A 27908-nucleotide genomic window follows, 5' to 3' on the forward strand; every position below is an offset into this window, starting at 1 on the left:
TTCCGACTCGAGATCAGTGATTGGCTGACATAATTCTCCTGGCTGTCTTTCTTGTAACCTAACCCATGTACCATGTGCGTGCAACCAAGTTTACACGACAGGAAATAAAGTAACCGTTTTGAAGACTGGAGCTAGCAGACTTTGTCGCACCGCACGCGTAGAAGTTGGCCAAGCCTTTGAATAGAGCCAGCAGGGAAATATGGAACCGGTAAAAAAAGATGCGAAGACGAATCCATCGGCAACAGCTAATCTTTTCTCACAGGTATTCTTCTGGTAAGTCAACAACCTTCGCCGCCGGGTTATTGAAATAAAGTTGAGCTAGGCTCTACAGGTAGTCGTTATAGTGTTTACTAAAAGTGGTACTGTTAGGATATTCAAAACGTATTCGATTAATTTTAGTTTGAGGGGTTAAATAATTTGCCGATTAATGAAAGTAGGTATAACGTCATAATAAACAACTCAAATCACTAGTATGGTTTAACACAAAGTGCGTTTTACCCATGTAATTCGATGGTTTTCCCCACCGAGAAATCACAATTTCCGGTTGATTCATACAGTCTTGGATTAAGGATGATGCCAAATAAGATTCCAGTAATTTATGAATCAAGAATATTGTTTGCGCAAGCTAGGCTATTAATCGCCATCTCATTTGTCTCGGTAAACCTCTGCGAGAAGGGAAAGGATGGATGCCTCGTTTTGACTGAATGAGACAAGCTGTGCTTTATATTTGCATTAAAGACGCACTCCAGCAATATTGAGACATTTCCTGTGAAAAACAATACACCAGCCCCACGTATAAATACAGTAATGTACAAATGGGTAAAACAAATGTTTTGAGCAAAATCGTTTTTTTTCGAGTGCAAATGAGCTGAAAAGGAGATTGGAGTCGGTCTTTAAAACATCATTTGCTGTTTGCTAAGGCATTTGCTGACAATTTGTACATTTTACATGCACAGTGCACACAGTTGGGTACTCAAGCATTTGCAATAAATGCATTTTACAAAGACATGCTACCAGTAGGCCTATGTCACAAATAGAGTAGATTGTCTACTGCAGTGGGGGCTTGGAGAGGTAGTGGGAGATGAAGAACAAACAACTTCTTTTTTTTTTTTTTTTCAATTTACTCGTGAAAGTTGTAATAGTATAATGCACAAGGTGCAATTTCGAAATTGGGTAGTGCATCAGCACATTTCCTCATGTCTTTGCAGACCTTAGAGCTATTTATAACTTGTCAGAAATGTCCAGGTGATGTTCACCAATTATGAAAGTAGTCATCGGGGAAAAATTGATAACTACATATCGGGATATTATTTTTGATGTATCATTTTGACTGTCCCAATATTTTTGTGCTAGTTTGCTGTACCAAATCTCCAGTATTTTTCCTTCATAGCTTGTTCCCCATCTTTTTAAATAGGGAGCCAATTCATTTCAGCACTTTTATTTTACGGATCAAAACTCGTTTTCTGATAGCTCTCTTGTCTGCAGCAGACATTTGGTGAGCAATATGTTTGGAACATTGAATCACAGTATAGAATCACAATGCATATAATATCGGCACCTAAGTATTGGGATAATATCGTGAGGTGCCTGGTAATTGCTAGCCCTAGATGAAAGGGGGGCATGGGTGAAAAGTTTAGGAAGCACTGGTCTACTGCAAGATTTCCCAAAATTGGTCCTGGGGCATCCGTGAGTGCAAGTTTTCCCCCCAATTTGTTCCCCACTAGCACTACACAGTGACTCAAATAACTAACTCATCATCAAGATTTGATTATTTGAATCAGATGTGTAGTGCTGGGGGGAAAAAACAAAACGTGCACCCGGGGGGCTCGGGTCCGAGTTTGGGAAACCCTCGTCTAGTGCATGCATTGCTCTGCTCATCCTGAATGTAACACTACATTTATTGAACTCTTCATCTCTACCTCTTGTCTTCCCTTTTTCGTTAGCTGGCTAAATCCTTTGTTCCGCATTGGATACAAACGGAGGTTAGAGGAAGATGACATGTACAAAGTGCTTCCGGAGGATGGATCTGAGAGACTGGGAGAGGAACTACAGAGGTATGGCAAACATCATTCTGAACTAAGTCAGAAGTGGCCTGTTGAATTGTGGTTAATTAAGGCCAAATAGAACGTAATAGCGGAAGGGTCTTCGAACCAGATGTTTATCCTCCCACTACTAAACACCAAGCATATCATGACAGCCATATTCTGTTGGCTGTTTACCCTTTGATAAATAGATGGAAAAGAGTTGCTGCATGTCATTGTTAATATTTTACAGGCTGCCTGTCCTGCCTGCTTTCAAGGATGATTATGAAATAGCTCAGTAAAAGGAAGCATGTAAATGGAATAAATGACAAAATAATGTTGTCTAGCTTCACCTATCCAACCTGGACTCAATTTGTAGGATTTGGAATGTACATTTGTATCCCTCCATTTAGTATGATATGTTACCTTACAAATGGAATAATGGTCGTACCACGTCATAGAAATTGGATGACTGAATGTGTCAAGCATCTTGGAGGATGTATAGTATTATACTTCTTGCTCTAAGGCCAGGCTTCTTGTTGCATCATTAGCATTTGTGGCTAACGTTAGCGGCTAAAGCAGCAGGTTAGGAGTATTAACTTAAATTCTCCATACCTTCAAAGTAGAGGTTAAGGGGAACAGTTAGCTAAAATGCTACAGTTGTCCCCAACGCAACTAAAACATGTAACATTTGAGTTGCTGGACGTACCCATTCTCCCCGACCAACCACCCAACTTTTGTTTCTGTCTTAAGTAACCGGACCATTATTCTATACGCAACGTAGCGTATCATACTAAATGGAGGTACACAAATGTAACTAAAATATCCTACGTCTATTAAATGTGGTCAGGCTGACCAATCTGTTGCCTTTTATCAAAACAGAGGTGTCAAACATTGGAGGGGTCCAATCTGGCCCGCAGGTGGTTTGAATAATAAAAAACTCCTTGTTTTTGCAGGGAAAACGACCTCGATATATTTTAAAATGACAAATCAATGTAGTTACTTCAGAACTATTTAAAGGTGTTCCATGTCACTCATTTAAATGTAAAGAAATCGCTGTACTAATCTTAGATTGTCCATTTGTATCACCACATGATGCAATGCAGAATTGAACATCCAGGTACCTATAGGGACTTCTTGCGTCGTCGGTCCTCGCCTCCTTCTCAATACTCATTGGAGAGGACATGAGAAATCAAGTAATTTCAATTGCGATTCTCCCATAGTAAAAGAAAAGCCATCTTTCCTCAGGCACTGGGACCATGAGGTGCAGAAAGCTGCTAAAGAACTCAGGCCTCCCAAACTCACCAAAGTCCTCATCAAGTGCTACTGGAAACCCTACGCAGTGCTGGGGATCTTTACTCTTATTGAGGTATGTAGAAAAAAACATGACTTGTGGAAGACTTACCGGTACCCTGTCCTGCTAGGGAATTTCAATGTTATCTTAGCCATATGTTTATATATCAAGCTGTGGATTCACCTCATATCCTCTGTATTCCCTACCTCTTCTCTTGTTCCCCCAATAGGAGGTGATTAAGGTGATCCAGCCAGTGTTCTTGGGAAAGCTGATCCAGTACTTTGAGAAGTACGATCCTGATAATATGGATGCACTGTATGAGGCCTTTGGCTACGCTGCTGGTGTCTGTCTGTCCACCCTGATCTTGGCCGTCACGCATCACCTCTACTTCTTCCACGTCCAGAGGACCGGCATGAAGATGCGAGTAGCCATGTGTCACATGATCTACAAGAAGGTCTTTATAAGAGACACATGCCTACACACCTTTTTTTCAAGGTCGTTTCTGAACTTGAGCTCGGCTGACTAAAGGATGAATCTCTCTCACACACGTCAAACTCATTCCACAGAGGGCGCAGAGTATCTGCAGGTTTTCGCTCCACTCTTGTACTTGATGAATTAAGGTCACTAATTGGTAAGGAACTCCCCTCACCTAGGGCAGTATTTCCCAACCCTCTCCTCGGGGACCAACATACGTTTCACATTGTTGTAGTCCTAAACTTGCACACCTGATTAAATTAGTCAAGGGGTTGATGATTGATAGAGTAATTTAATCAGGTGTGCCAGTTTAGGACTACAACAAAAATGTGAAGCGACTAGTGGTCCCTGAGGAGAGGGCTGGGAAACACTGCTCTAGGGTATGACTGCCTTTCCAAACTGACGTGTAGGTATTTTCTTTGTATTGTGACAGTGACAAATCACTTGGTGTTATTTATTGAGTTTGCAATAATTAACTTGGTAATGTCTGTGTCACCCCAGGCCCTGTGTCTCAGCAGTGCAGCGATGGGGAAAACAACCACAGGCCAAATAGTGAACCTGCTATCCAATGATGTCAACAAGTTTGATGAGGTATGAACCCTGTAATACATAAGGGTAATATATATATATATATATCACTTTGCATATTGCTGACTTGGTCTAATAGCAACAGCAGAAAAAAGCTTTTGAAAATTAGCCTATACTTTTGATCCACTGTGCAGACAGACCCAATCCAATATCAGCTCTGTTACTTCAACCCTGGAAGGTTGCATAAGTCGCACAAGGCTGACTGAGTTGTTACTTTGACTGGCACCATGCAGGTTAACACTTGAGTTTAATTTTGATCTGTGTGCTGACACCTGGGGTGAAAACGTAACCTATTTTGGCATCTAAAGGGATCTGTTTCTTGGTGACAGACTGAAGTATAGTACTGTACATTCTGATAAAGGTCAGTCACGGGCTTCTCCAGGCACCTGGCAGACACATTAACATTTGAGTTGTTACTCCAGTGTTTCCCAATCCTATTTCCCCAGTACCCCCAACAGTACACATTTTATTGTAACCCTGGACAAGCACACCTGATTCAACTGCTCAACTAATCATCAAGCCCTCAATGAGCTGAATGAGGTGCGTTTGTCCAGGGCTACAATGAAACTGTGTACTGTTTGGGGTACTCAAGGACCACGGTTGGGAAAACACTGCCCTGCTCCACCCTACTGTTTTGATGCATGTTGTGGTCAATGATTCAAAGTCAAGGAAAGATGCTGCTACATATTACTGTTTAGAACATGGCTGAATGGAACGTACACAGTCCGATTCAGTGACTAGCATCAAACTACAGTGTAGATGAAGCAGCCATGTTGAAGATGTAACACAGAGGTCTAGAACTCATGGCTTGTGGGCCACATCAGGCCTGTAAGTCACTGGTGGCCCGCGGGTGGGAATTTGAGACAACTGATGTACAACCATCTCCCAAAATCCTGTTGTCGTTTAGAAATACTCAAACCCTATGAGTTCCAACACATTATCCCCCCTCCCCCCGCTTGGTTACAGGTGACTATTTTCCTGCACTTCCTGTGGGTGGGGCCTCTCCAGGCGGCGGCCGTCCTGGGGCTGCTGTGGGTGGAGATTGGCCCATCATGCCTCGCAGGCATGGCCGTCCTCGTCATCCTCATGCCAACGCAGACCATGTTCGGAAGGCTCTTCTCCAAGTTCAGGTAACACACAATGTAGATAGGAGTTTGAGCTTAAGATTTTTCAAAATAAGCAGGGAGTTCGGTGAGTGCCTTCCTCCCTTTTCTTGCCCAATACGAAACCAAATGAACATACCAATGGCTTTGTAAACTGATCTTTGGCCTGCTTTTAGCATGGACCATGTGAGAACGTAACCCCAGCGTGGACTGTGTGAGAACGTAACCCCAGCGTGGACCGTGTGAGAACGTAACCCCAGCGTGGACCGTGTGAGAACGTAACCCCAGCGTGGACCGTGTGAGAACGTAACCCCAGCGTGGACCGTGTGATAACGTAACCCCAGCGTGGACCCCGTGAGATTGTAACCCCAGCGTGGACCCCGTGAGATTGTAACCCCAGCGTGGACCCCGTGAGATTGTAACCCCAGCGTGGACCGTGTGAGAACGTAACCCCAGCGTGGACCGTGTGAGAACGTAACCCCAGCGTGGACCGTGTGAGAACGTAACCCCAGCGTGGACCGTGTGAGAACGTAACCCCAGCGTGGACCGTGTGAGAACGTAACCCCAGCGTGGACCGTGTGAGAACGTAACCCCAGCGTGGACCGTGTGAGAACGTAACCCCAGCGTGGACCGTGTGAGAACGTAACCCCAGCGTGGACCCCGTGAGAACGTAACCCCAGCGTGGACCCCGTGAGAACGTAACCCCAGCGTGGACCCCGTGAGAACGTAACCCCAGCGTGGACCCCGTGAGAACGTAACCCCAGCGTGGACCCCGTGAGAACGTAACCCCAGCGTGGACCCCGTGAGAACGTAACCCCAGCGTGGACCCCGTGAGAACGTAACCCCAGCGTGGACCCCGTGAGAACGTAACCCCAGCGTGGACCCCGTGAGAACGTAACCCCAGCGTGGACCCCGTGAGAACGTAACCCCAGCGTGGACCCCGTGAGAACGTAACCCCAGCGTGGACCCCGTGAGAACGTAACCCCAGCGTGGACCCCGTGAGAACGTAACCCCAGCGTGGACCCCGTGAGAACGTAACCCCAGCGTGGACCGTGTGAGAACGTAACCCCAGCGTGGACCGTGTGAGAACGTAACCCCAGCGTGGACCGTGTGAGAACGTAACCCCAGCGTGGACCCCGTGAGAACGTAACCCCAGCGTGGACCCCGTGAGAACGTAACCCCAGCGTGGACCCCGTGAGAACGTAACCCCAGCGTGGACCGCGTGAGAACGTAACCCCAGCGTGGACCGCGTGAGAACGTAACCCCAGCGTGGACCGCGTGAGAACGTAACCCCAGCGTGGACCGCGTGAGAACGTAACCCCAGCGTGGACCGCGTGAGAATGTGGACCCCGTGAGAACGTAACCCCAGCGTGGACCCCGTGAGAACGCAACCCCAGCGTGGACCCCGTGAGAACGCAACCCCAGCGTGGACCCCGTGAGAACGTAACCCCAGCGTGGACCGCGTGAGAACGTAACCCCAGCGTGGACCGCGTGAGAACGTAACCCCAGCGTGGACCGCGTGAGAACGTAACCCCAGCGTGGACCCCGTGAGAACGTAACCCTAGCGTGGACCCCGTGAGAACGTAACCCTAGCGTGGACCCCGTAAGAACGTAACCCTAGCGTGGACCCCGTGAGAACATAACCCTAGCGTGGACCCTGTGAGGGCACATTTCGCTGTCTTGTCAATAAACCAGGTTTTTCTAAGAAATAGATAGTGGTCTTTTTCTTTCTTTTTTTAACCTTTTTTTTCTTGAGCAGATGGTCAGGGGGCTTGAACACAATTACAAATAATTTGTAGACTGCAAATTGACCGCAATATGCCCAAACAGATGTAATATTTAACTAAATCAGAGTAATTTCAAACCTTACATTTGTATACAATCATATGCAAGTATCTCTGTGTGGGAGTACTAAATAAAATCACATGAAGCTGGTGTTTTTACAGTCTTAAAAATTGCTCAGAACTGTCCTTTTCTTGCAGGAGTAAAACTGCTGCCTTGACTGACAATAGGATACGCACCATGAATGAAGTGGTGTCTGGAATCAGGATCATCAAAATGTATGCCTGGGAGACGCCCTTCTCAGCACTGGTCAATGATGTCAGAAGGTAAAAAAAGTATAACATTGAAGCTTTTGAATGGATCCCACTGCACAGAACAAACTCAATATTGAAATAGTGTTACATTTGTAGATATTGTTACTGTAATAATGCTTATTTAACAAGCGCTATTGTCCAAAGCCCATTACAGATTGTGAAATGTGTTATTTCAAGAATTCTGCCATCACCCATGATTCAATTCAGCTGGTTATCCTGTTAGGATTGCTGACGTGAGTCACGGTCCCATGATCTGTTTTAACCAAATACCTTCCTCTTATTTTTCTGTGATGAGGAATCGACACCAACAACAGCTTCTTGTGATGTTGTAACGCTGTTTAAGGAAATTGTCAAACACACTAACTACATTCATGTCAGTCTCCTGAGGGTTTGTCCAGACATTTTAGATAAGCTTATCTAGACAATGCATTGAGTCCATCTCGTACTTTGTGCCAAAGTAACACTGACACAAATGTATAAGTTATACAAACATACAGTTGTCAGTCAAATCGACTGAAATCCTAGTGATGAACCCTTTTTCATTAGGCTTGGGTGGTAAACTGGGGTATTTTGAAATACCCATGTTATGATTTTCAATACTGTCAATATATACTCAGTGGCCAATTTATTAGGTACACCCATCTAGTACCGGGTTGGACCCACCTTTTCCTCCAGAACGGTCTGAATTATTCAGAGATTAGAAACTTTGCTCAATTAGTATCAATGGACCTAACGTGAGCCAGGAAAACATTCCCCCACACCATTACAACACCGCCACCAGCCTGTACCGTTGACACCAGGCAGGATTGGGCCATGGACTCATGCTGCTTATGCCAAATCCTGACTACCGTTGGACCAGGCAATGTTTTCCACTCAATTATCAAGCGTTGGTGTTGGCGTGCCCATTGGAGCTGCATCTTGTTTTTAGCTGATAGGAGTGGAACCCCGGTGTGGTCATCTGTTGCAAGGACAGAGGAGTTTTGTGTTCCGAGATGCCGTTCTGCACACCGGTGTTGTACTCCGCCGTTCTTTGCCTGTTACCCCCTGTTAGCTTGCCTGATTCTTGCCATTCTCCTTTGTGCTCATCAACGAGCTGTTTTCGCTCACAGGACTAGCACTGACTGGATGTTTTTGATTTGTCGCACCATTCTCTGTAACCTTAGTCCACTGCCGTTGCTGAGATACTGGAACCGGCCCGCCTGGCACCGACGATCATACCATGCTCGCTTTGCCCATTCTAAAGTTCAATCGAACAGTAACTGCATGTCTGTCTGCTTGCTTTATATAGCAAGTCACAGCCATGTGAATTACTGTTGGGGTGGTGTACCTAATAAACGGGACACTGAGTGTATGTATTTTTTTGGTCATCTTGTGCACTAGGTTAGTAGATAAAGCAGATCTTGTTCTTCATTTTGCCTGTTGCTTATTTTTTTCTCATTATTGAAGCCCTGCCCCAAAGCAGCTGATTGAGCCAATCATGGTATGTTTGTTTACAAAGAGCACAGAGTTAACGGAAGCTTTTGTGACGACTGTTGTCCAGTGCAAGAGAGGTGATCAAGTTACGCTTGAAGTTCACAACTGTTTGCCAACTAAATATCTTACGTTTAACTATCTAAGATGTGCCAAATAAATTCTCTCCAACTCAGGGCTCCAGCTATGTAAATGGTTTGCTAGCTAAGGGGCGGCAGGGTAGCCTATTGGTTAGAGCGTTGGACTAGTAACCGGAAGGTTGCAAGTTCAAATCCCCAAGCTGACAAGGTACAAATCTGTCGTTCTGCCCCTGAACAGGCAGTTAACCCACTGTTCCTAGGCCGTCATTGAAAATAAGAATTTGTTCTTAACTGACTTGCCTAGTTAAATAAAGGTAAAATAAAATTTTAAAAAGTGGCTAGCCTGCAAGATCAAGATTCATGGTTACAGCAGAGACAATCAATCCCCTCCTGGATCAAGAACCCTATTTGTTGTGTGTGCAGCAAACCTTTTGACATAGTTGTACAGCTTCATGAGCTGGGGTGTCTGTCCTTGTAATTTGTTTATGTTGACTTGCGCTTGTTCGCAATTAGCAAGCGTCCGCTACGGGAATACGCTAGTAATTTGTAAGCATTTTTTTTTTGGACTGTTTGAAAAGAAATGGTGCCCCCTTGTGTGCATTGCGGGGAACTCCATACCCTGGTATGTTACAGTAGCGGTTTGAAAATCTGGATACCACCTGACCCTACTTTTCGTAACCACCACTATTGCCTGGTGTGGTATTGCTAGAGGGCCTCTGACACACAACCACCATGTACACTGAGCGTACAAAACATCTTTCCATTAGACTGACCAGGTGAAAGCTATGATCCCTTATTGATGTCACTTGTTGTATTCACTTCAGTCAGCGTAGATGAGGAGACTGGTTAATGAAGTATTCTTGAGCCAATTGAGACATGGGGTGTGTATGTATGCCATTGAGGGTGACTGGGCAAGACCAAAGATTTAAGTGCCTTTGAACGGGGTATGGTGGTAGGTGCTATGCACACCGGTTTGTGTCAAGAACTGCAACGCTGCTGAGTTTCACACGGAACAGTTTCCTGTGTGTATCAAGAATGGTCCACCACCCAACGACTCCTCTGCGGGCAAAAGTGGGGTGCAACGCAATATTAAGAAGGTGACCTTAATGTTTTGTACACTCTGTGTATATTACGATGTCCTAAAATGGACAACGGATCACAGAGCTGGCACAAAGCCACTGGCATGTTAACAGGTGTCGACAAGCTCTGCTTCTCCACCTCAGAGCTGTGACATGGACATGCTACTACTATCCAGTCATAAGGCTGTCTAAATCTGTCACCTGGCTGTTAGTATAAGGAGAACAAGGTGCCCATGGTTTATCCCAGTGATAAAAATACTCAATCTGAGCAATTTTATAAAGGGCTACATACGGATTCCTCGTGCAGTGGTTACTAATGTCTCTGAGTGAATCTGTGGTGCACATCAACCTCTCCCCATGCAACAGGATAACCCCTGCTCCTCTCCTTTTGAATATCCACACGTGTTTACACATACTCGCAGGGCTCAGAAAAGTGGCCAGATAAACCATCAGTCATCAAAGCCATGTTATCAGTGTGTCGTCGTCCTGGTTTTCATGTCAATCATGTAGCATCCTCAGGCATATTTATATGCAGACTTGTTTCTGTGGTCTTATATTTATTGAAATGCTTCCTGGGTTTGTTTATGTTACAGAACTCCTCTCTCCCATTCTTCCCCCAGGAAAGAGATCTCCAAGATCATGTCAAGCTCCTACCTGCGAGGCCTCAACATGGCCTCCTTCTTTGCGGCCAGTAAGATCATCGTCTTCATCACCTTCACCGTCTACGTCCTCCTGGGGAACACCATCTCAGCCAGCCGGGTGTTTGTGGCCGTGTCTTTGTACAGTGCCGTCCGCCTCACCGTCACCCTCTTCTTCCCCTCGGCCATAGAGAAACTGTCTGAGACGCGCATCAGCGTCCGCAGGATCAAGGTACAAAATACATGTGAGCTTCTGAGACTGCAACCATTTTAAGGAGTTTCAGTATTTATTTGTGGTATCATATGGTGAAGTTACTGGGAAGCACACAGCATCTGTAGTTAATCCAAGGTAGAGATGCATTGTCCCTTGTTAAAAATAAACCATGTCAAATGAAGATGTAAAACCAGCAAAGCGCTGATGTGAATCATGACATTATTTCTTGGGTGGTTTTAATCATTATCTCTGACATATGTAAGTATTATCTCTGTGTGAACCATACAATACCAGAGCTCTCCTGAGGTTGTGCAAGGCTCGTCTTCTGCACGTGTTGGCTTCCGACAGTGCAGGTGTCGTCTCTGCGCTCGGTTCCTTTTTAGTTAATTTTAGACGTGCTGCCCTGACAGTTGCCTGGATGCCAATGTGAAACACAAGTCCCAGCTCTGGATCTGACCTCCTAAGTCATTATGTAATCATGTCACATTATCATGCTTTATGATCAGTGACTGTAAAATCATCATGGGTCTTATCTGAGCCTCAGCCAGGCTTTTCATTACTGTAGGTCATTTGATTGTTCAAAGCTAGGGACGTAACGGGCATCATTGCTATCAAGATCTTCAAGTTGTTAAATGTGTCATCTCAATCTAACACGATTGTAAACGAAGCCTGGGATCCATCTCGACATGGTGGTTTTGTTAACATGAGACATGGCTGTATATCACTGGTTCTCTCTTGTTTCCACTCTCAGACTTTTCTCCTGTTGGATGAGATTGTGAAAAGCAAACATGGATTCCTCCAGGAGGAGAAGCAAGAGCCCAATGTGGAGATCCAGGACCTGATTTGCTACTGGGACACGGTGAATGTTCAACCACTGCCACCCAGACTCCTAAATACAGTTACAGTGCTGTTTACTGCTATCTCACACACCTTTATTGCAGCTTGACGCTACTTGTGTGTGTATACAGTGAGCTCAACGTATTGGGACAGAGGCAATTTAGTTGTTTTGTCTCTACTCCAGCTCTTTGAGCTCACTGTATACACACAGATACATACTCCAGATTTGAAATATTACTGAGGTTAAGGTGCAGACTCTCAGCTTTAATTTGACGGTATTTTCATCCATATCGGGTGAACCGTTTAGAAATTGCAGCATCTTTTTGTACATAGTCCTCCCATTTTTAGGGGAGCAAAAGTATTTATAAACAAATTCACTTGTGTATCAAAGTAGTCAACAGTTTAGTATTTGGTCCCATATTCCTAGCACACACCGATTACATCAAGCTTGTGTTGGATGCATTTGCTGTTTGTTTTGGTTGTTTCAGATTATTTTTTGCCCAATAGAAATGAATGTTAAATGTCACTTATTGTAAATAAGAATATAATGTTTCTAAACACTTCTACATTAATGTGGCTGCTACCATGATTATGGATAGTCCTGAATGATTTGTGAATAATGATGAGTGAGAAAGTTAGATTATACCTCCAAGACATGCTAAACTCTCACTGTATTACAACTCGTATAATAAAGTCTAACCTGAAATGTCCCCTCTCTCACTCTGTACAGAGTCAGGACGCCCCATCTCTCCAGAACTTGTCACTCACAGTAAAGTCAGAGCAGCTTGTCGCTGTCATTGGACCTGTGGGGGCTGGAAAGGTCAGAGGTCATGTTTCTTGGTGTGCCAGCCTATTACATCACTGTATGAGGACAGCAAGGCAACTGGAATATTTATTTGTCTACCGTGTGAATCAGAAACGGGTATTGCAGGATTTGTAAAGAGGTTTTCTCTTCTGACTGTGACAGTGCCTTTGTGTACACTGAGTGTACAAAACATTATGATTACCTGCTCTTTCCATGAGACTGACCAGGTCAATGCTATGATACCTTATTGATGTCACTTGTTAAATCCAATTTAATCAGTGTAGATGAAGGTGAGGGGACATGTTAAATAAGGATTTTTAAGCCTTGAGACATGGTGCCATTGAGGGTGAATGGGCAAGACAAAATATTTAAGTGCCTTTGAATGGGGTATGGTAGTAGGTGCCAGGCGACTGGTTTGAGTTGTCAAGAACTGCAGCGCTGTAGGGTTTTTCACGCTCAACTCAATATTGGGAAGGTGTTCCTAATGTTTTGCACACTCAGTGTATGTTATCAAGCTCACCTGTTCCCCCTTCAAATTTCCCACAGTCCTCTCTGCTCAGTGCCATCCTGGGGGAGTTGCCTCACGACAAAGGGGTGTTGAAGGTCAAAGGTCAGCTGACATACGCCTCCCAGCAGCCCTGGGTGTTCCCCGGAACCATCCGCAGCAACATCCTGTTTGGCAAAGCGCTCCATCCTCAAAAATATGAGAAGGTCCTGAGAGCCTGCGCCCTCAAGAGGGTAAGACACACTGAATGGAGCTCTCATGGTATTTAACGCTGGGAGATTGAAGCTCCATTGAGCCCGTTAGATCTCATGAACTTTGACTGCAAAAGAGAACCAACACCTTGGGCTCTAGGTGGTATGCCTTACATCAGAGCTGTCAACACTCGTACATGCACACATACACGCTGTCCTCTCTATCCTATTGAACACATACACGCTGTCCTCTCTGTCCTATTGAACACATACACGCTGTCCTCTGCCCTATTGAACACATACACGCTGTCCTCTGCCCTATTGAACACATACACGCTGTCCTCTCTGCCCTATTGAACACATACACGCTGTCCTCTGCCCTATTGAACACATACACTCTGTCCTATTGAACACATACACGCTGTCCTCTGCCCTATTGAACACATACACGCTGTCCTCTCTGCCCTATTGAACACATACACGCTGTCCTCTGCCCTATCGAACACATACACGCTGTCCTCTGCCCTATTGAACACATACACGCTGTCCTCTGCCCTATTGAACACATACATGCTGTCCTCTGCCCTATTGAACACATACACGCTGTCCTCTGCCCTATTGAACACATACACGCTGTCCTCTCTGCCCTATTGAACACATACACGCTGTCCTCTGCCCTATTGAACACATACACGCTGTCCTCTGCCCTATTGAACACATACACGCTGTCCTCTCTGCCCTATTGAACACATACACGCTGTCCTCTCTGCCCTATTGAACACATACACGCTGTTCTCTCTGCCCTATTGAACACATACACGCTGTCCTCTCTGCCCTATTGAACACATACACGCTGTTCTCTGCCCTATTGAACACATACACGCTGTCCTCTCTGTCCTATTGAACACATACACGCTGTCCTCTGCCCTATTGAACACATACACGCTGTCCTCTCTGCCCTATTGAACACATACACGCTGTCCTCTCTGTCCTATTGAACACATACACGCTGTCCCTCTATCCTATTGAACACATACACGCTGTCCTCTGCCCTATTGAACACATACACGCTGTCCTCTGCCCTATTGAACACATACACGCTGTCCTCTCTGCCCTATTGAACACATACACGCTGTCCTCTCTGCCCTATTGAACACAATGTGAGACTAGATTCAAGGTCTCACAACCACATCCCATGAAACAGACATCTGCTCTACAAACACTTCCTCTTTGATCAGAGGACTGGACTTTTAGCCACACATTCACTTGCCATGGAGAACGCTTCAAACCAATCAAATCAAATGTATTTGTATAGCCCTTCTTACATCAGCTGATATCTCAAAGTGCTGTACAGAAACCCAGCCTAAAACCCCAAACAGCAAGCAATGCAGGTGTAGAAGCACGGTGGCTAGGAAAAACTCAATAGAAAGGCCAAAACCTAGGAAGAAACCTAGAGAGGAACCACACACACAGTGATCTGTAGTGAGTGTCACGTCCCCAACCGTGCACTCTGTAACACTACCACTGTGTACAAGCTGCATTTCCTCTGTGTGGAAGATCATGTCCTGCACATAGTCATTATGGTCCTCCTGTTTGAGGGATTGTGGGTCCTATTAACTCCTGTCTTGTCTCTTGTCCCTTCTGTGTTCAGGACATGGAGCTGCTGCCAGACGGGGACCTGACAGTGATAGGGGACAGAGGAGCCACCCTCAGTGGGGGACAGAAAGCTAGAGTGAACCTGGCCCGGTAAGACCACAGCTCGACTTCAAACCAGAGTAGAAATGAGTTGAGGTACATTCTATAGATGTGATGAATATCCTCCAGTCTCTATCTGAAAGCCTTGTTGTGTCTCAGGGCTGTGTACCAGGATGCTGATATCTACCTGCTGGACGACCCTCTAAGTGCTGTTGATGCTGAGGTCGGGAGACACCTGTTTGAACAGTGAGTTAACCACAGTTTCAGCTAAACAGTTAAAAAAAGAAGAATTTATACACAACTGAATAGTGATGCAATACACTGCTAGAACTTTGCTCTCGGTACACGTCTCAACATGACTGTAAAAGAGCAAAACTATAGAAAACACAAACCGACTGGGCACACACTGGTTGAATCCAAGTTGTTTCCACGTCATTTCATAGATGTAGAATTGACATTTGTGCAAGCGCATCCATTTTGCACCACCGTAATCCTCACTCTCCTTGTCCTTATAAGGGGTCACGGGGATTGCCACAGGGTAGCTCACCAAGTCTAAACAAGATGTGCAACTGTAACATTGGCTAAGCAAGGACAGTACCTCCAAGGATCATGCGCAAAGCATACAGCAATGTATTCCTCTCTTACTTGTAATGCAGTGAATGAACTACTGACTTACTGAAGCATAAACTGGAATGTGTACAGTACTTCCACTATTGTTCTGGGGCGTTATGAAGCATTCTGTTCCTGCTCCTGTCCCCCAGTCCTTTGTTGGTGGCTGGTGATTTATCTGGCAGGGTAGCAGAAAGCCTGGAGTGTTCTATTCCAACCTCCCTGAGGTCTCTATCAAAGCAGCCCTAGCCTCTGATCACAGCAGAGGGGCCCGGTGGGGACCAGTGAGGGTAGGAAGGCAGGAAAAGGAGTGGTGCTGCTGCCACTGTCAAGCACACAATGGCAACAGAGCCCTACTCTACCGCTTCCTGTCACATGACATGGTCAAATCAAATGTATTTATATAGCCCTTTGTACATCAGCTGATATCTCAAAGTGCTGTACAGAAACCCAGCCTAAAACCCCAAACAGCAAACAATGCAGGTGTAGAAGCACGGTCCCCTGGAAAGTGTTCATAATGGAACCAGCAGGGCAGTGACTAGAGGTGGGCAGCACTTTTACTGTGCTTTGCTCACATGTATAAAAAGCTATAATGGTTAGAACAGGTTTCAATAGCATTGTAAGTGTAAATCTGTGCTTTTGGTGTGGATGCTGTCACAGACCTGCCAACATGCACACATTTTACCTACCAACTGCAATTCTGTCCATGTATGAGATTGAGTTAAAAGTATGCAGAAATGAATGGGGCCTGAATTGATTTTAATAAATACATCCACTGAGTAAATCATCCCGATTTGAGCTGCAACACACAGACATGTATGGAGTTTGTGTCAACAGATATGGTGATTTAATACATCATTATTCGACATAGCTACCCTGCGTCTGCCCCTCCTGTTTGATGTGATGCTGAGTTTGCCGACTGTCGGCTGTACGTACACATGGACAAATCCCTTTTCGGCTCTGTGTGTTGTGGAAAGGTAAACTCATTGTTTCAAGCTAACGTTAGCAAACATAAGCTGGACATTCAGTGGGCTCTAAAGTGTCAGCAGTTCACTCGCATTTGCTAGTGAAGAGAATGAAATGCAAATACTAAAAATAACTGGTCTCATTTGGGTGAGTGTGATATACATTTAATACTGCGTCCCATTAGTTGTATTTTCCACGTAACATTACGCAACCTGATAGGCTGTAATGATCAAACATCAATAAAAACATCTTGGCATTAAATTGAGTGGGGAGTTTAGAAGACTGCGCGATGAAGAATGAGTGAGTAGAGGAAATGCTTCTAAAATGCCTTTGCACTAGATTTGAGATTTTATCAATTTTGAAAATCTGAAATTATGTATGCGCTGCAAAGAAATCCAATAGGCACCTTTTACCTAGGCTGAAACAGCGGACTCTTCTAGAGAACAGCGTTCGGGTTCCCTTTGTGGTAGCCTACTTAAGCTTTGTGTAGCCAGTTTGATCTGTGTAGATGCGATCATATTTTTTCATATTTTTTCAAAATGTGTTATTTAGGAACCATGTCTAAAAAGCAAATACTTGTGAGCTGGCCCTAGTGATTGTCACCTCTCAAACAGGGCCAATCTCCAATTTGCCGGTGCGCATCTGGTACTCTAAAAAGTCTCTATTTCCATGTGTGTTCAGGTGTATCTGTGGCATTCTGAAGAATAAGCCCCGCATCCTGGTCACCCACCAGTTGCAGTACCTCCAAGCAGCCAACCAGATCCTCGTCCTCAAGGAGGTGTGTTCAACATTCCACACACACTTTAAGACTACATAGGAGCACATATGCACTACCCTGTGCTTAAGTTAATGCAGGACCCGCACTGCAAGCGGGTGTGGTTGGTTACCATGGGTTACTGTAAACACACGTAGGAACATCTGTATAAATGCAGACCGACTTAAACATTTACATACAAACTCCAGATGTTTGGTGGGGTGTGACTTTCGTGTGTCTGTTTCAGGGTCACATGGTGGCAAAGGGGACGTACAGCGAACTCCAGCGCTCTGGGGTCGACTTCACCTCCCTCCTGAAGAGGGAAGAGGAGGGGCCACAAGCCCCAGGGGTGGAGACTGAAAGCCGCTCGCCATGCAGCCGCACCCTCTCGCAGAATTCAGAGGTCTCCCACACCTCCTCCATACGCTCTGTTAAAGATGGAACTGAACAGCTTCCGGTGGGTCCCGCCCACTTCCGGTCCAGTCCTTAGATACTGTCACTAGGAGCATTTTCACTCTGCCCCTGATATTTTGTAGCAAAGCAGTGAGTGAATAAAAAGTTACCCGTGCTTGCTCTTTTTGTCCACAAGGCAGTGCGTACAAACTTTTAGTAGAAGTTTGCCAGACAGCAAAGTCCGTCACACGTCATATCTCAGACAACAGCATTGACCTGATTTTGACGACCTTTGGGTGAATGATGCCTTGCCATAGAAATCCGGCATTTACACAATTACACTTATTTGGCCCAAGGGGGGTGTTACTGTTGCCTTGTAATTTTAGTAGAACCTATGCAAGCCACAGCAAAGTACATGTTGTACTTTCCTTAAAAAAACTACTTTCATTTGGATCTTGTTGACATGCTCAGATTCCCCAACACAGGGGTTGTGTAAGTTCTTAACTTCCCTCGTGCTTAAACTATGTAGAGGTTCATCTCCTACAGAGTGCACAGAATGATTCACTAGACATGATATCTGTGCAACGTAATGTTATTTTATTTGCAGTGGCTTTAATGAATAACCCCCACTAAATGCTATTGTGTTTGTGTGTAATGCAGGCAGAGCCTGTCCAGACAGTAGTCGAGGAGAGCCGCTCGGAGGGGACCATCGGCGTCGGCCTCTATGTAAAGTACCTGAAGGCAGGCGCCAACATCCTGGTGTTGATAGGAGTTGTATTACTCCAGTTCCTAGCTCAGGTAATGACATCATAACCCCAGTACAACTACATGGTCAAAAGCAGCGCTAGTAGTGTGGAAGAAACTCAATCTGATGACGACTTAATTAAATGATATAGGTCTACTAACATATGTTTTTGTGTGCAGGCAGCATATATTCTGCAGGACTGGTGGTTGGCATATTGGTAAGACGTTTTAATTTCACTGTTCATTTTCAGTCATGCAACTGTCATGATACGCTTTTAACATGCCGTGTTGGGACTGGCTCTGTGCTTTACCTCTGTCTCCTCTGTGATTGACAGGGCAGGAGAGCAGGAGAAGCTCAACGTTAACGGCACTGTGACCATCCAAAATGGTGTCAACGTCACTGAACAGCTGAACCTGGATTTCTACCTCGGCATTTACGCAGGTGAGACACAGTGGAAACCCTACTCGGGAGTTGTTTTGATACTCCTAGAATAGTGTCATGCAGGCTCTTTCTTCCTCCATAACCTTTGTGCGTCTGTCTGTGTTACAAAATGTGTACTTCAGAATGTAACATTCTGAAATGGGAAATCTGTGTTTTCAGGTTTGACTGGAGCAACTCTCATCTTTGGCTTTGCCAGGAGTCTGGTGATGTTCAATGTGCTGGTGAAAGCTGCTCAGTCTCTGCATAACCGCATGTTCAACTCTATCCTCCGGACACCTGTACGCTTCTTTGACGTCAACCCAATTGGTGAGCTATAAGCCAATGCGCAAACTGGAACACATAGGGAAAGCAATTTTCTTTTGCCACAGTTTCTGTGTTGAGAGACGCTACATTGTTTGCTTAAGGTCAAACATTAATACATCAGTAGACAAAGAAAGAAGTCTTTAAATTATTGGTCTTGTCTTCTGTTGTGCCCCAGGAAGAGTCCTCAACCGCTTCTCTAAGGACATTGGCCAACTGGACGCGGCCTTACCTTGGACCTTTGTGGACTTCATTCAGGTGAGCCACGACACATTTTGGCCGGTCATTTTCACAAAGTATTTACTATTCGATCACCAGTTAACCTGTTCCCTCTCCTCTGGTTATTTCTTTGGGCCTGTTTTCCTGAGTAGATATTCCTGCAGATCATCGGTGTGGTCGCTGTAGCGGCCTCCGTCATCCCCTGGATCCTCATCCCATTGGCTCCTCTTATCATCGTCTTCCTGTTCCTGAGACGCTACTTCCTGCAGACGTCACGAGATGTCAAGCGCCTGGAATCCACCAGTGAGTGCCAATGGCCTTTTTTGCTTAATAGTGTGTGTGTGTGTGCACATGGACAGTAATCAGTAACCGTGTGTCTCTCTGCAGCTCGTAGTCCAGTCTTTTCCCACTTGTCCTCGTCCCTCCAAGGTCTGTGGACGATTCGAGCATTCAGAGCTGAGGAGCGATTCCAAAATACCTTTGACGCTTATCAGGATCTGCACTCAGGTGATTGTCCTTTCAATGCTACCTTACTTCCGTTTTGTTTGTCTCCAATGGGTCTAAGTACATTGATGGAGAATGATATTTAATAACATGTATACATTCTACCCAGTCTCCGCTCTGTGCGGTCCGTTCTATAGGAATATAACTGAATCAGTGTCTCTCAGAATCCTGGTTCCTGTTCCTGGTCACCTCTCGCTGGTTCGCCGTCCGCCTGGATGGCATGTGCGCCGTTTTCGTCACCATCACCGCCTTCGGCTGCCTTCTGCTCCGAGACCGTAAGGGACAACGGCACACGAGAGCCAACACAATTACAGAGTACAGTCGTGGCCAAAAGTTTTGAGAATGAGACAAATATTAATTTCCACAAAGTTTGCTGCTTTGTGTCTTTAGATATTTTTGTCAGATGTTAATATGGAATACTGAAGTATAATTACAAGCATTTCATAAGTGTCAAAGGCTTTTATTGACAATTACATAAAGTTGATGCAGAGTCAATATTTGCAGTGTTGACCCTTCTTTTTCAAGACCTCTGCAATCCGCCCTGGCATGCTGTCAATTAACTTCTGGTCCACTGATGGCAGCCCATTCTTGCATAATCAATGCTTGGAGTTTGTCCGAATTTGTGAGGTTTTGTTTGTCCACTCGCCGCTTGAGAATTGACCACAAGTTCTCAATGGGATTAAGGTCTGGGGAGTTTCCTGGCCATGGACCCAAAATATCTTATGTTTTGTTCCCCGAGCCACTTAGTTATCACTTTTGCCTTATGGCAAGGAGCGCCATCATGCTGGAAAAGGCATTGTTCGTCACCAAACTGTTCCTGGATGGTTGGGAGAAGTTGCTCTCGGAGGATGTGTTGGTACCATTCTTTATTCATGGCTGTGTTCTTAGGCAAAATTGTGAGTGAGCCCACTCCCTTGGCTGAGAAGCAACCCCACACATGAATGGTCTCAGGATGCTTTACTGTTGGCATGACACAGGACTGATGGTTGCGCTCACCTTGTCTTCTCCGGACAAGCTTTTTTCCGGATGCCCCAAACAATCGGAAAGGGGATTCATTAGAGAAAATGACTTGACCCCAGGCCGGCAGTCCAATCCCTGTACCTTTTGCAGAATATCAGTCTGTCCCTGATGTTTTTCCTGGAGAGAACAGGCTTCTTTGCTGCCCTTCTTGACACCAGGCTATCCTCCAAAAGTCTTTGCCTCACTGTCCGTGCAGATGCACTCACACCTGCCTGCTGCCACTCCTGAGCAAGCTCTGTACTGGTGGTTCCCCGATCCCGCAGCTGAATCAACTTTAGGAGGCGGCCCTTGCGCTAGCTGGACTTTCTTGGGTGTCCTGAAGCCTTCTGCACAACAATTGAACCTCTCTCCTTGATGATCTGATAAATGGTTGATTTCGGTGCAATCTTACTGGCAGCAATATCCTTGCCTGTGAAGCCCATTTTGTGCAAAGCAATGATGACGGCACGCGTTTCCTTGCAGGTAACCATGGTTGACAGAGGAAGAACAATGATTCCAAGCACCACCCTCCTTTTGAAGCTTCCAGTCTGTTATTTGAACTCGATCAGCATGACCAAGTGATCTCCAGCCTTGTCCTCGTCAACTCTCACACCTGTGTTAATGAGAGAATCACTGACATATGTCAGCTGGTCCTTTTGTGGCAGGGCTGAAATGCAGTGGAATTGTTTTGGGGGGTTCTGTTCATTTACATGGCAAAGAGGGGAGTTTGCAATTCATTTCAATTCATCTGATCACTCTTCATATCATTCTGGAGTATATGCAAATTGCCATCATACAAACTGAGACAGAAGACTTTGTGAAAATGTATATTTGTCATTCTCAAAGCTTTTGGCCAAGACTGTATACTTGGGCTGAAGGAGGTTATGAAAACTGCAGCTTGTTGCCAGACCAGACCTAGAATAGCAATGATTGATTGAGCATTGGGTCTAACCAGTGTCCTGTTTGTTTCTCCTCTGGCCTTGTTAGAGGTGGAGGCTGGATCTGTAGGCCTGGCGTTGTCCTACGCTGTGACTCTCATGGGGATGTTCCAGTGGGGGGTACGGCAGAGTGCTGAGGTGGAGAACATGGTGAGACAACCAGATATGTAGAGGGACACCTGTTTTTACAATCAACCCCTTCTTCAGAGATGCTACATGCTTTACAAACCCAACAGACAACTTAGTCTGGAAGTATGTTGATTGAAATGTGTAACCCAGTTCTCAGAACTATTAGTGGTCATTCTGAAACTGCCTCCTGGTCTATTTGGCCTTTCATCTTGTTCATGCTGGTTTTCATGCCAGTGTTGTCTTTGGCTATGCCGGATTAAGTGATATGACATGCTATTCTATAAAATCCTTTCTCTGTAATTAATATTACCTGATTGAGCTAATTATGTAAATGTAATTAACTAGAAAGTCAGGGCACCACAAAATAATATTTATAGAGCAGTTATCTTCCGAATAAACTCTTAAAGACCTAGTAATATTTTACATAAATAGCAGTCAATATTAATTGTCACCTTATTTCAGTCTCATCTGAAAGTTGTACATTCTTGGTTATCTTCACAAACCCTGGCTAAACAAGTTGAATCAGCAATACAAAATTGGGTTAATTTATTTATTGACTAAATACCTAACTAATCACACATAATTACATATACACAGGATGAATCATACCTTGATTACAAATTATATCATAAAGGAAAACGTCCCTGGCGGACGGAACAGATATGACAGCTGGTTACACAAAGAAAAGGGGGATTGGGTTTGAGTGAAAGTGCGGGAAGACTTGAGGAACAAAGGGAGAAGCCATGCTATCGTAAATACAGTATCTTATGCATTCTAAATTACCGCCCATTTGGAAAACGAAAATGCAGTAAATATTTACTCTGAGCTGCGCTTCGGTAGGTTGGTGGTTGATGGAAGGTCGTGTTGCCCAACAGAGTCCTTTGTCCTTTGAAGAATATCTCTGCTGGTAAATTGGATACGTTGTAGTAATGTCGTTGTGTGGTAGACGGGATAAATCTGTCTGTTCTTTCCTAGCCCACGTTTTCAGCTGCTGTTGCTAACTCAACAGCTAGGAGGTCTCACTTCTGTAGTGAATAAAGAGTTCAAAGTTCATACCATTCGCAACCAAAGCTCACGCTGAGGTTGGCTTTGTTCTGTAGTTATTATCTGAACCATTCTGACATCGGATCGTCATCCTAATGTACCCGGAAAAGCTGACATGTTAGTTCTTTTAACGTATGGACCGTCGTCCTCACATCCTCGGAACAGGAGGTTATATTGTCGTCAAGGCTTTATATAGTGGAGAGAGAAGGGTGTGGTTTTATAACACATGTCTCTTCACAGGGGTGGGCCACTGTTGAGCAGAGCCCTAACCTTATGAAAACCCAAATCTCTCATTTGGAAGCTAAAATTACATTTGATCTTTTCATCAATAATTTTATATTCAAACATTTAAATTGCACAACAATTCCATGTGATTCTGATAACTCTAATGTGTAGACTTTCCACTGTAGAGTTTGTCATCCTATCATTGATGAGAATGTCTCCATTTAGTACCACAGCATATGTTCAACTGGTCGGATTACCAAAATATGGTTAATTTCCCCCCACCTTCTGATGTTCCCAGAATCTTTATGTTAACCAAGGGATTTTCAAATGTCACACCAGTAGGGTAGAGAGAGTGGAAAGGGGGGTGTATATATGACCGTCATAAACCTACCCCCAGGCCAACGTCATGACACCAGGATGGAATGTTCGTCCATAACATCTTTCAAGAATCCAGCTTGAGGGTTTTCTGAAGCTTCTTAATGCAGCTCTTTATAGTGCTTTTCGTTTCAAGTTTAAATGTACTGCACAAGTACAGTGTGACATGCCTTTTATTGCCAGCTCTAAACGCAACGATGCAGTACTAAAAATAACAGAACAAAATCACATGAGAAATAGAAGAACAGCATGTTAAGTGAGTAAGCTATATTTGGGGTCAGTCAGTTCCAGTACCATATTTACAATGGGCAGGGATACTGGAGTGATAGGGGTGGGGTAACTAGGCATCAGAATGTATGATAAACAGAGGAGCAGCCGTTAATATGATTGTGTGTACAAGAGTCCTGTGAGTGAGCATAGAGACAAAATGAAATACAAGGGTCAACTCTGATAGTTTGTGTAGCCATTTTGTTAGCTATTTAGCAGTCTTATGGCTTGGGGATAGAAGCTGTTCAGGAGCCTGTTTGTGTCGGACTTGATGCACTGGTACCACTTACTGTGCGGAAGCAGAGAGGACAGTCTATGGCTTGGGTTGCTGGAATCTGGGCCTTCCTTCCTGGATGGCAGTGAGCTCGCCCCCAATGATGTACTGGGCTGCTTAGACACCATGCTAGTACAAAAGCCATGGCTGTTTGACTGACATGGTTTATTCACCGTCCTCAGATGACGTCAGTGGAGAGGGTGGTGGAGTACACAGAGCTGGAGAGTGAAGCACCCTGGGAAACCCAGAAGCGTCCTCCTCCTGAGTGGCCGAGCCAAGGCCTCATCACCTTTGACCGAGTCAGCTTCTCCTACAGCTCAGACGGACCTGTGGTCCTGAAGGACATGAAGGCCATGTTCAGGCCCAAAGAGAAGGTTGGCATCGTGGGCAGGACGGGTGCGGGGAAAAGCTCCCTGGTATCGGCGCTCTTCCGCCTGGCAGAGCCAGAGGGCAGGATCTACATTGATGGAGTTCTGACCTCCGAGATCGGCCTCCATGACCTGCGCCAGAAGATGTCCATCATACCTCAGGTAGCTACTGTTGGTGGGTCTTCTGTGGGTGCTCAGTCCCTTAGTCCGTCTAAATGTAGTAAAGGAAAGGCTCCGAGTTCAGATATGGCTCTGTTAGAGCTTATTACATTTTTCTGTTTGTGGCCCCTCTGTTCTGCAGGACCCAGTGCTTTTCACCGGCACCATGAGGAAGAACCTGGACCCTTTCAGCCAGCACACAGACGAGGACCTGTGGAACGCTCTCCAAGAGGTACTGCTCCTCAGACTCTTATTGATACAGTAACGGGACATACTGTCACGTATTGACATACAGGTTAATGTGTGTTTTTGGAGGCATTGATCAGGCTCTTACTCCAGTAACTGGTTCCTCTCCAGGTCCAGCTGAAGTCTGCGGTGGAGGAGCTGCCCAATAAGATGGAGACGGTTCTGGCCGAGTCGGGCTCCAACTTCAGTGTGGGTCAGAGGCAGCTGGTCTGTCTGGCCCGAGCCGTTCTGAGGAAGAACCGCATCCTCATCATAGACGAGGCCACAGCCAACGTGGACCCCAGGTACAGAGCTGCCTCTCTCATACACACGTGTTGCCATGGAGGACCTCCTGTCTGTCCTTTCGAGCTGAGCAGCAGAGGCAGCTGATATGCTGCATTCATAACCAAGTGGGAAGGTGGTATTTACCACTTATGACTGGGAAAAACCACTTGAAGGCCCCTCCAACTAGTAATTACTAGTGGTGAAACTCATCTATCATCCCTGAGTTTTGACTTTTCTCACATGCTGACTTCACCTACTAAGAAAATTCTCTAACATTTGACAGTAAAACCATACATCATACATCATACATCATACCAAAAAATAAAAAATAAATGTACTAATGGTTTTCCAACACTTGTTCACAGGCATGATAGCTGTAATTTTAGTTTGATGCAGCCTCTTGTCAATTAGCCACTCGTCTTTTCTCAATTAGTTGAAAGCATCCAACTGGTAATTACCACCTTCCCACTTGGTTATTACATTTACATTTAAGTCATTTAGCATGAATGCAACATAAGACTGGGAGGCATCTAGTAGTAGAGGAAAGTGTATGTGTGTGTGTGTTTCTTCCTCCCAGCTGAGTGTGTCCTCCCTGTCTGTGTCCTGGCTCTGTAGAACAGACGAGCTGATCCAGAAGACGATACGAGACAAATTCAGGGAGTGCACCGTTCTCACCATCGCCCACCGCCTCAACACCATCATAGACAGCGACCGCATTCTGGTGAGAGCTCTCCAGTTACCGAGTTGGGTGATCATTGTGTATCTGTCTACTCTAGAGTATAATTTTATATATATATACACTATTCAAAAGTTTGGGGTCACTTAAAAATGTCCTTGTTTTTAAAATAACATCATTGTTAATGTTGTAAATAGAGGTTGGCCGATTTATGATTTTTCAACGCCGATACTGATTATTGGAGGACCAAAAAAAAGGCGATGCAGATTTCTTTTTTAAAATTGTTTAATAATGAGAATTACAACAATACTGAATGAACACTTATTTTAACTTAATATAAAACATCAATAAATCAATTTAGCCTCAAATAAATAATGAAACATGTTCAATTTGGTTTAAATAATGCAAAAACAAAGTGTTGGAGAAGTAATATGTGCCATGTAAAACAGCTACCGTTTAAGTTCCTTGCTCAGAACATGAGAACATGTGAAAGTTGGTGGTTCCTTTTAACATGAGACTTCAATATTCCAAGGTAAGAGGTTTTTAGGTTGTAGTTAATATAGTATTTATAGGACTATTTCTCTCTCTACCATTTGTATTTCATATACCTTTGACTATTGGAGGTTCTTATAGTAATTTAGAACCATAACAATGTCTACACTGTATTTCTGATTAATTTGATGGACCACAAAATGTGCTTTTCTTTCAAGAACATTTCTAAGTGACCCCAAACGTGTGTCCAAGGGCTTATCGGGTCCTTTTTGTATCCCTAATGATAGACCATAGATTACTTACTATAACTTCATTCTGTTCCCAGGTTCTAGACGCGGGTCAGATCCACGAATACGACGAGCCCTACACCCTACTTCAGAACCACGACGGTATCTTCTTTAATATGGTCCAGCAGACAGGCAGGCAGGAGGCTGTTGCCCTCCTGCAGTCAGCTAAACAGGTAAGTAGCACACTGACTCAACAGAGCATGTCCACTTCACTCTCCCACTGTTCTCTGGCAGTGAAATAGCTTACTGCTCAAAGTGACATGCTACCACACAGATGTGTGGGAGTAGTGTTCTTGTGCATCCACCACATACCTCTGGTTTTTCGGGTTGGCATACACTAACATTGGTTGTCCCGTCTTGATTCAGGCATACAACAGCCGGAGTCGTCCCAGTACGAGCAACGGCGGGGTCGGAGCGGACGGCAACTTGGTCATCTTTGAGACGGCCCTGTAACAGCCTGGAGGAGGCTTTGGCTATTGTTTAAAGCCTGGAGTACTGCTCCTCAGAGTTGGCTGGCACTGCAGTCCCATGGCATTCTCCAGTCTACAGAGATCAACAGTGCCTTATCACCCTGCAAAAACTCCATGTCGGAAACTCCATTTGGACAGGAAGCTGCAAAGAGGTGGAACGGTTTGGTCGAGTGTGTCATAGGCGGAGTTGAGTCAAATCCACTTATGCAGTTGTAGGGATTTTTCCCCAAGCTAAGAAAGTTGGGATGGGGTATGTGGTGGGGAAACACTAAATGTTAACCATCCCTTATTTATTTAGCTTTTTTATTTATCAAACAAACATGCAGTAACCAATCGATTTTTAAAGGAATAACCATCGAGACCCATGACAATTGATTGTATAATCGTGACTTGACTGATAAATATTTTTGTCAGACTTGTGTCCACAATTTACAATGGCCAAAATATGAGAACTCTTTCCTTAGATTCATTTACGTGGCCTATGTCTGGTTATATAACCAATGTAATGTAGTTTAGTGCCTTCATTTTTTTGCAGCAGTTTTAGATTAATGATCTTTGTATAATTCATATTTATTAAAAATGTAATGTGTATTCCATGTAAAAACAGAAGTTATTTAGCTATACCAACTCAATCTCATGTAAAATGTAACACTTTATGTACACCAGTGTTTTGT

General features: G+C 44.7%; 1 protein-coding gene across 3 annotated transcripts; it reads left to right on the forward strand.

Annotated features, from left to right (window-relative positions):
• On the forward strand, window positions 1–27896 carry LOC118370264 (ATP-binding cassette sub-family C member 4-like). Of its 3 annotated transcripts, none has more exons than XM_035755202.2 (30): window positions 1–273; window positions 1944–2054; window positions 3270–3390; window positions 3545–3769; window positions 4291–4380; window positions 5344–5507; window positions 7463–7588; window positions 10826–11075; window positions 11809–11955; window positions 12625–12714; window positions 13246–13437; window positions 15047–15141; window positions 15250–15336; window positions 17347–17443; window positions 17667–17876; window positions 18473–18610; window positions 18737–18774; window positions 18892–18998; window positions 19158–19304; window positions 19477–19556; window positions 19670–19820; window positions 19905–20024; window positions 20186–20296; window positions 22008–22108; window positions 24455–24802; window positions 24942–25031; window positions 25157–25329; window positions 25925–26030; window positions 26803–26937; window positions 27131–27896. In XM_035755202.2, the coding sequence occupies exons 1-30, from the start codon at window positions 200–202 to the stop codon at window positions 27215–27217; spliced, it is 4011 nt and encodes a 1336-aa protein (XP_035611095.1). In that variant the 5' UTR covers window positions 1–199; the 3' UTR covers window positions 27218–27896. The 3 variants fall into 3 exon arrangements, with proteins under 3 accessions (XP_035611095.1, XP_035611096.1, XP_035611097.1); XM_035755203.2 differs by having other exon boundaries at window positions 2–273; window positions 11809–11916; XM_035755204.2 differs by lacking the exons at window positions 1–273; window positions 1944–2054; window positions 3270–3390; window positions 3545–3769 and adding an exon at window positions 4138–4195.
• Window positions 27897–27908: the final 12 nt, after the last annotated feature.

Source organism: Oncorhynchus keta, chromosome 37 (genome assembly GCF_023373465.1).
Source record: "Oncorhynchus keta strain PuntledgeMale-10-30-2019 chromosome 37, Oket_V2, whole genome shotgun sequence".
NCBI lineage: Eukaryota > Metazoa > Chordata > Actinopteri > Salmoniformes > Salmonidae > Oncorhynchus > Oncorhynchus keta.

Coding starts and splice junctions, on each gene's coding strand:
- LOC118370264 (XM_035755202.2), top strand. CDS start 200: ATGGAACCGGTAAAAAAAGATGCGAAGACGAATCCATCGGCAACAGCT. Junction 17,877..18,472: donor ATGGAACTGAACAGCTTCCG/GTGGGTCCCGCC, acceptor TGTGTAATGCAG/GCAGAGCCTGTCCAGACAGT. Junction 19,821..19,904: donor CAAGCGCCTGGAATCCACCA/GTGAGTGCCAAT, acceptor GTCTCTCTGCAG/CTCGTAGTCCAGTCTTTTCC.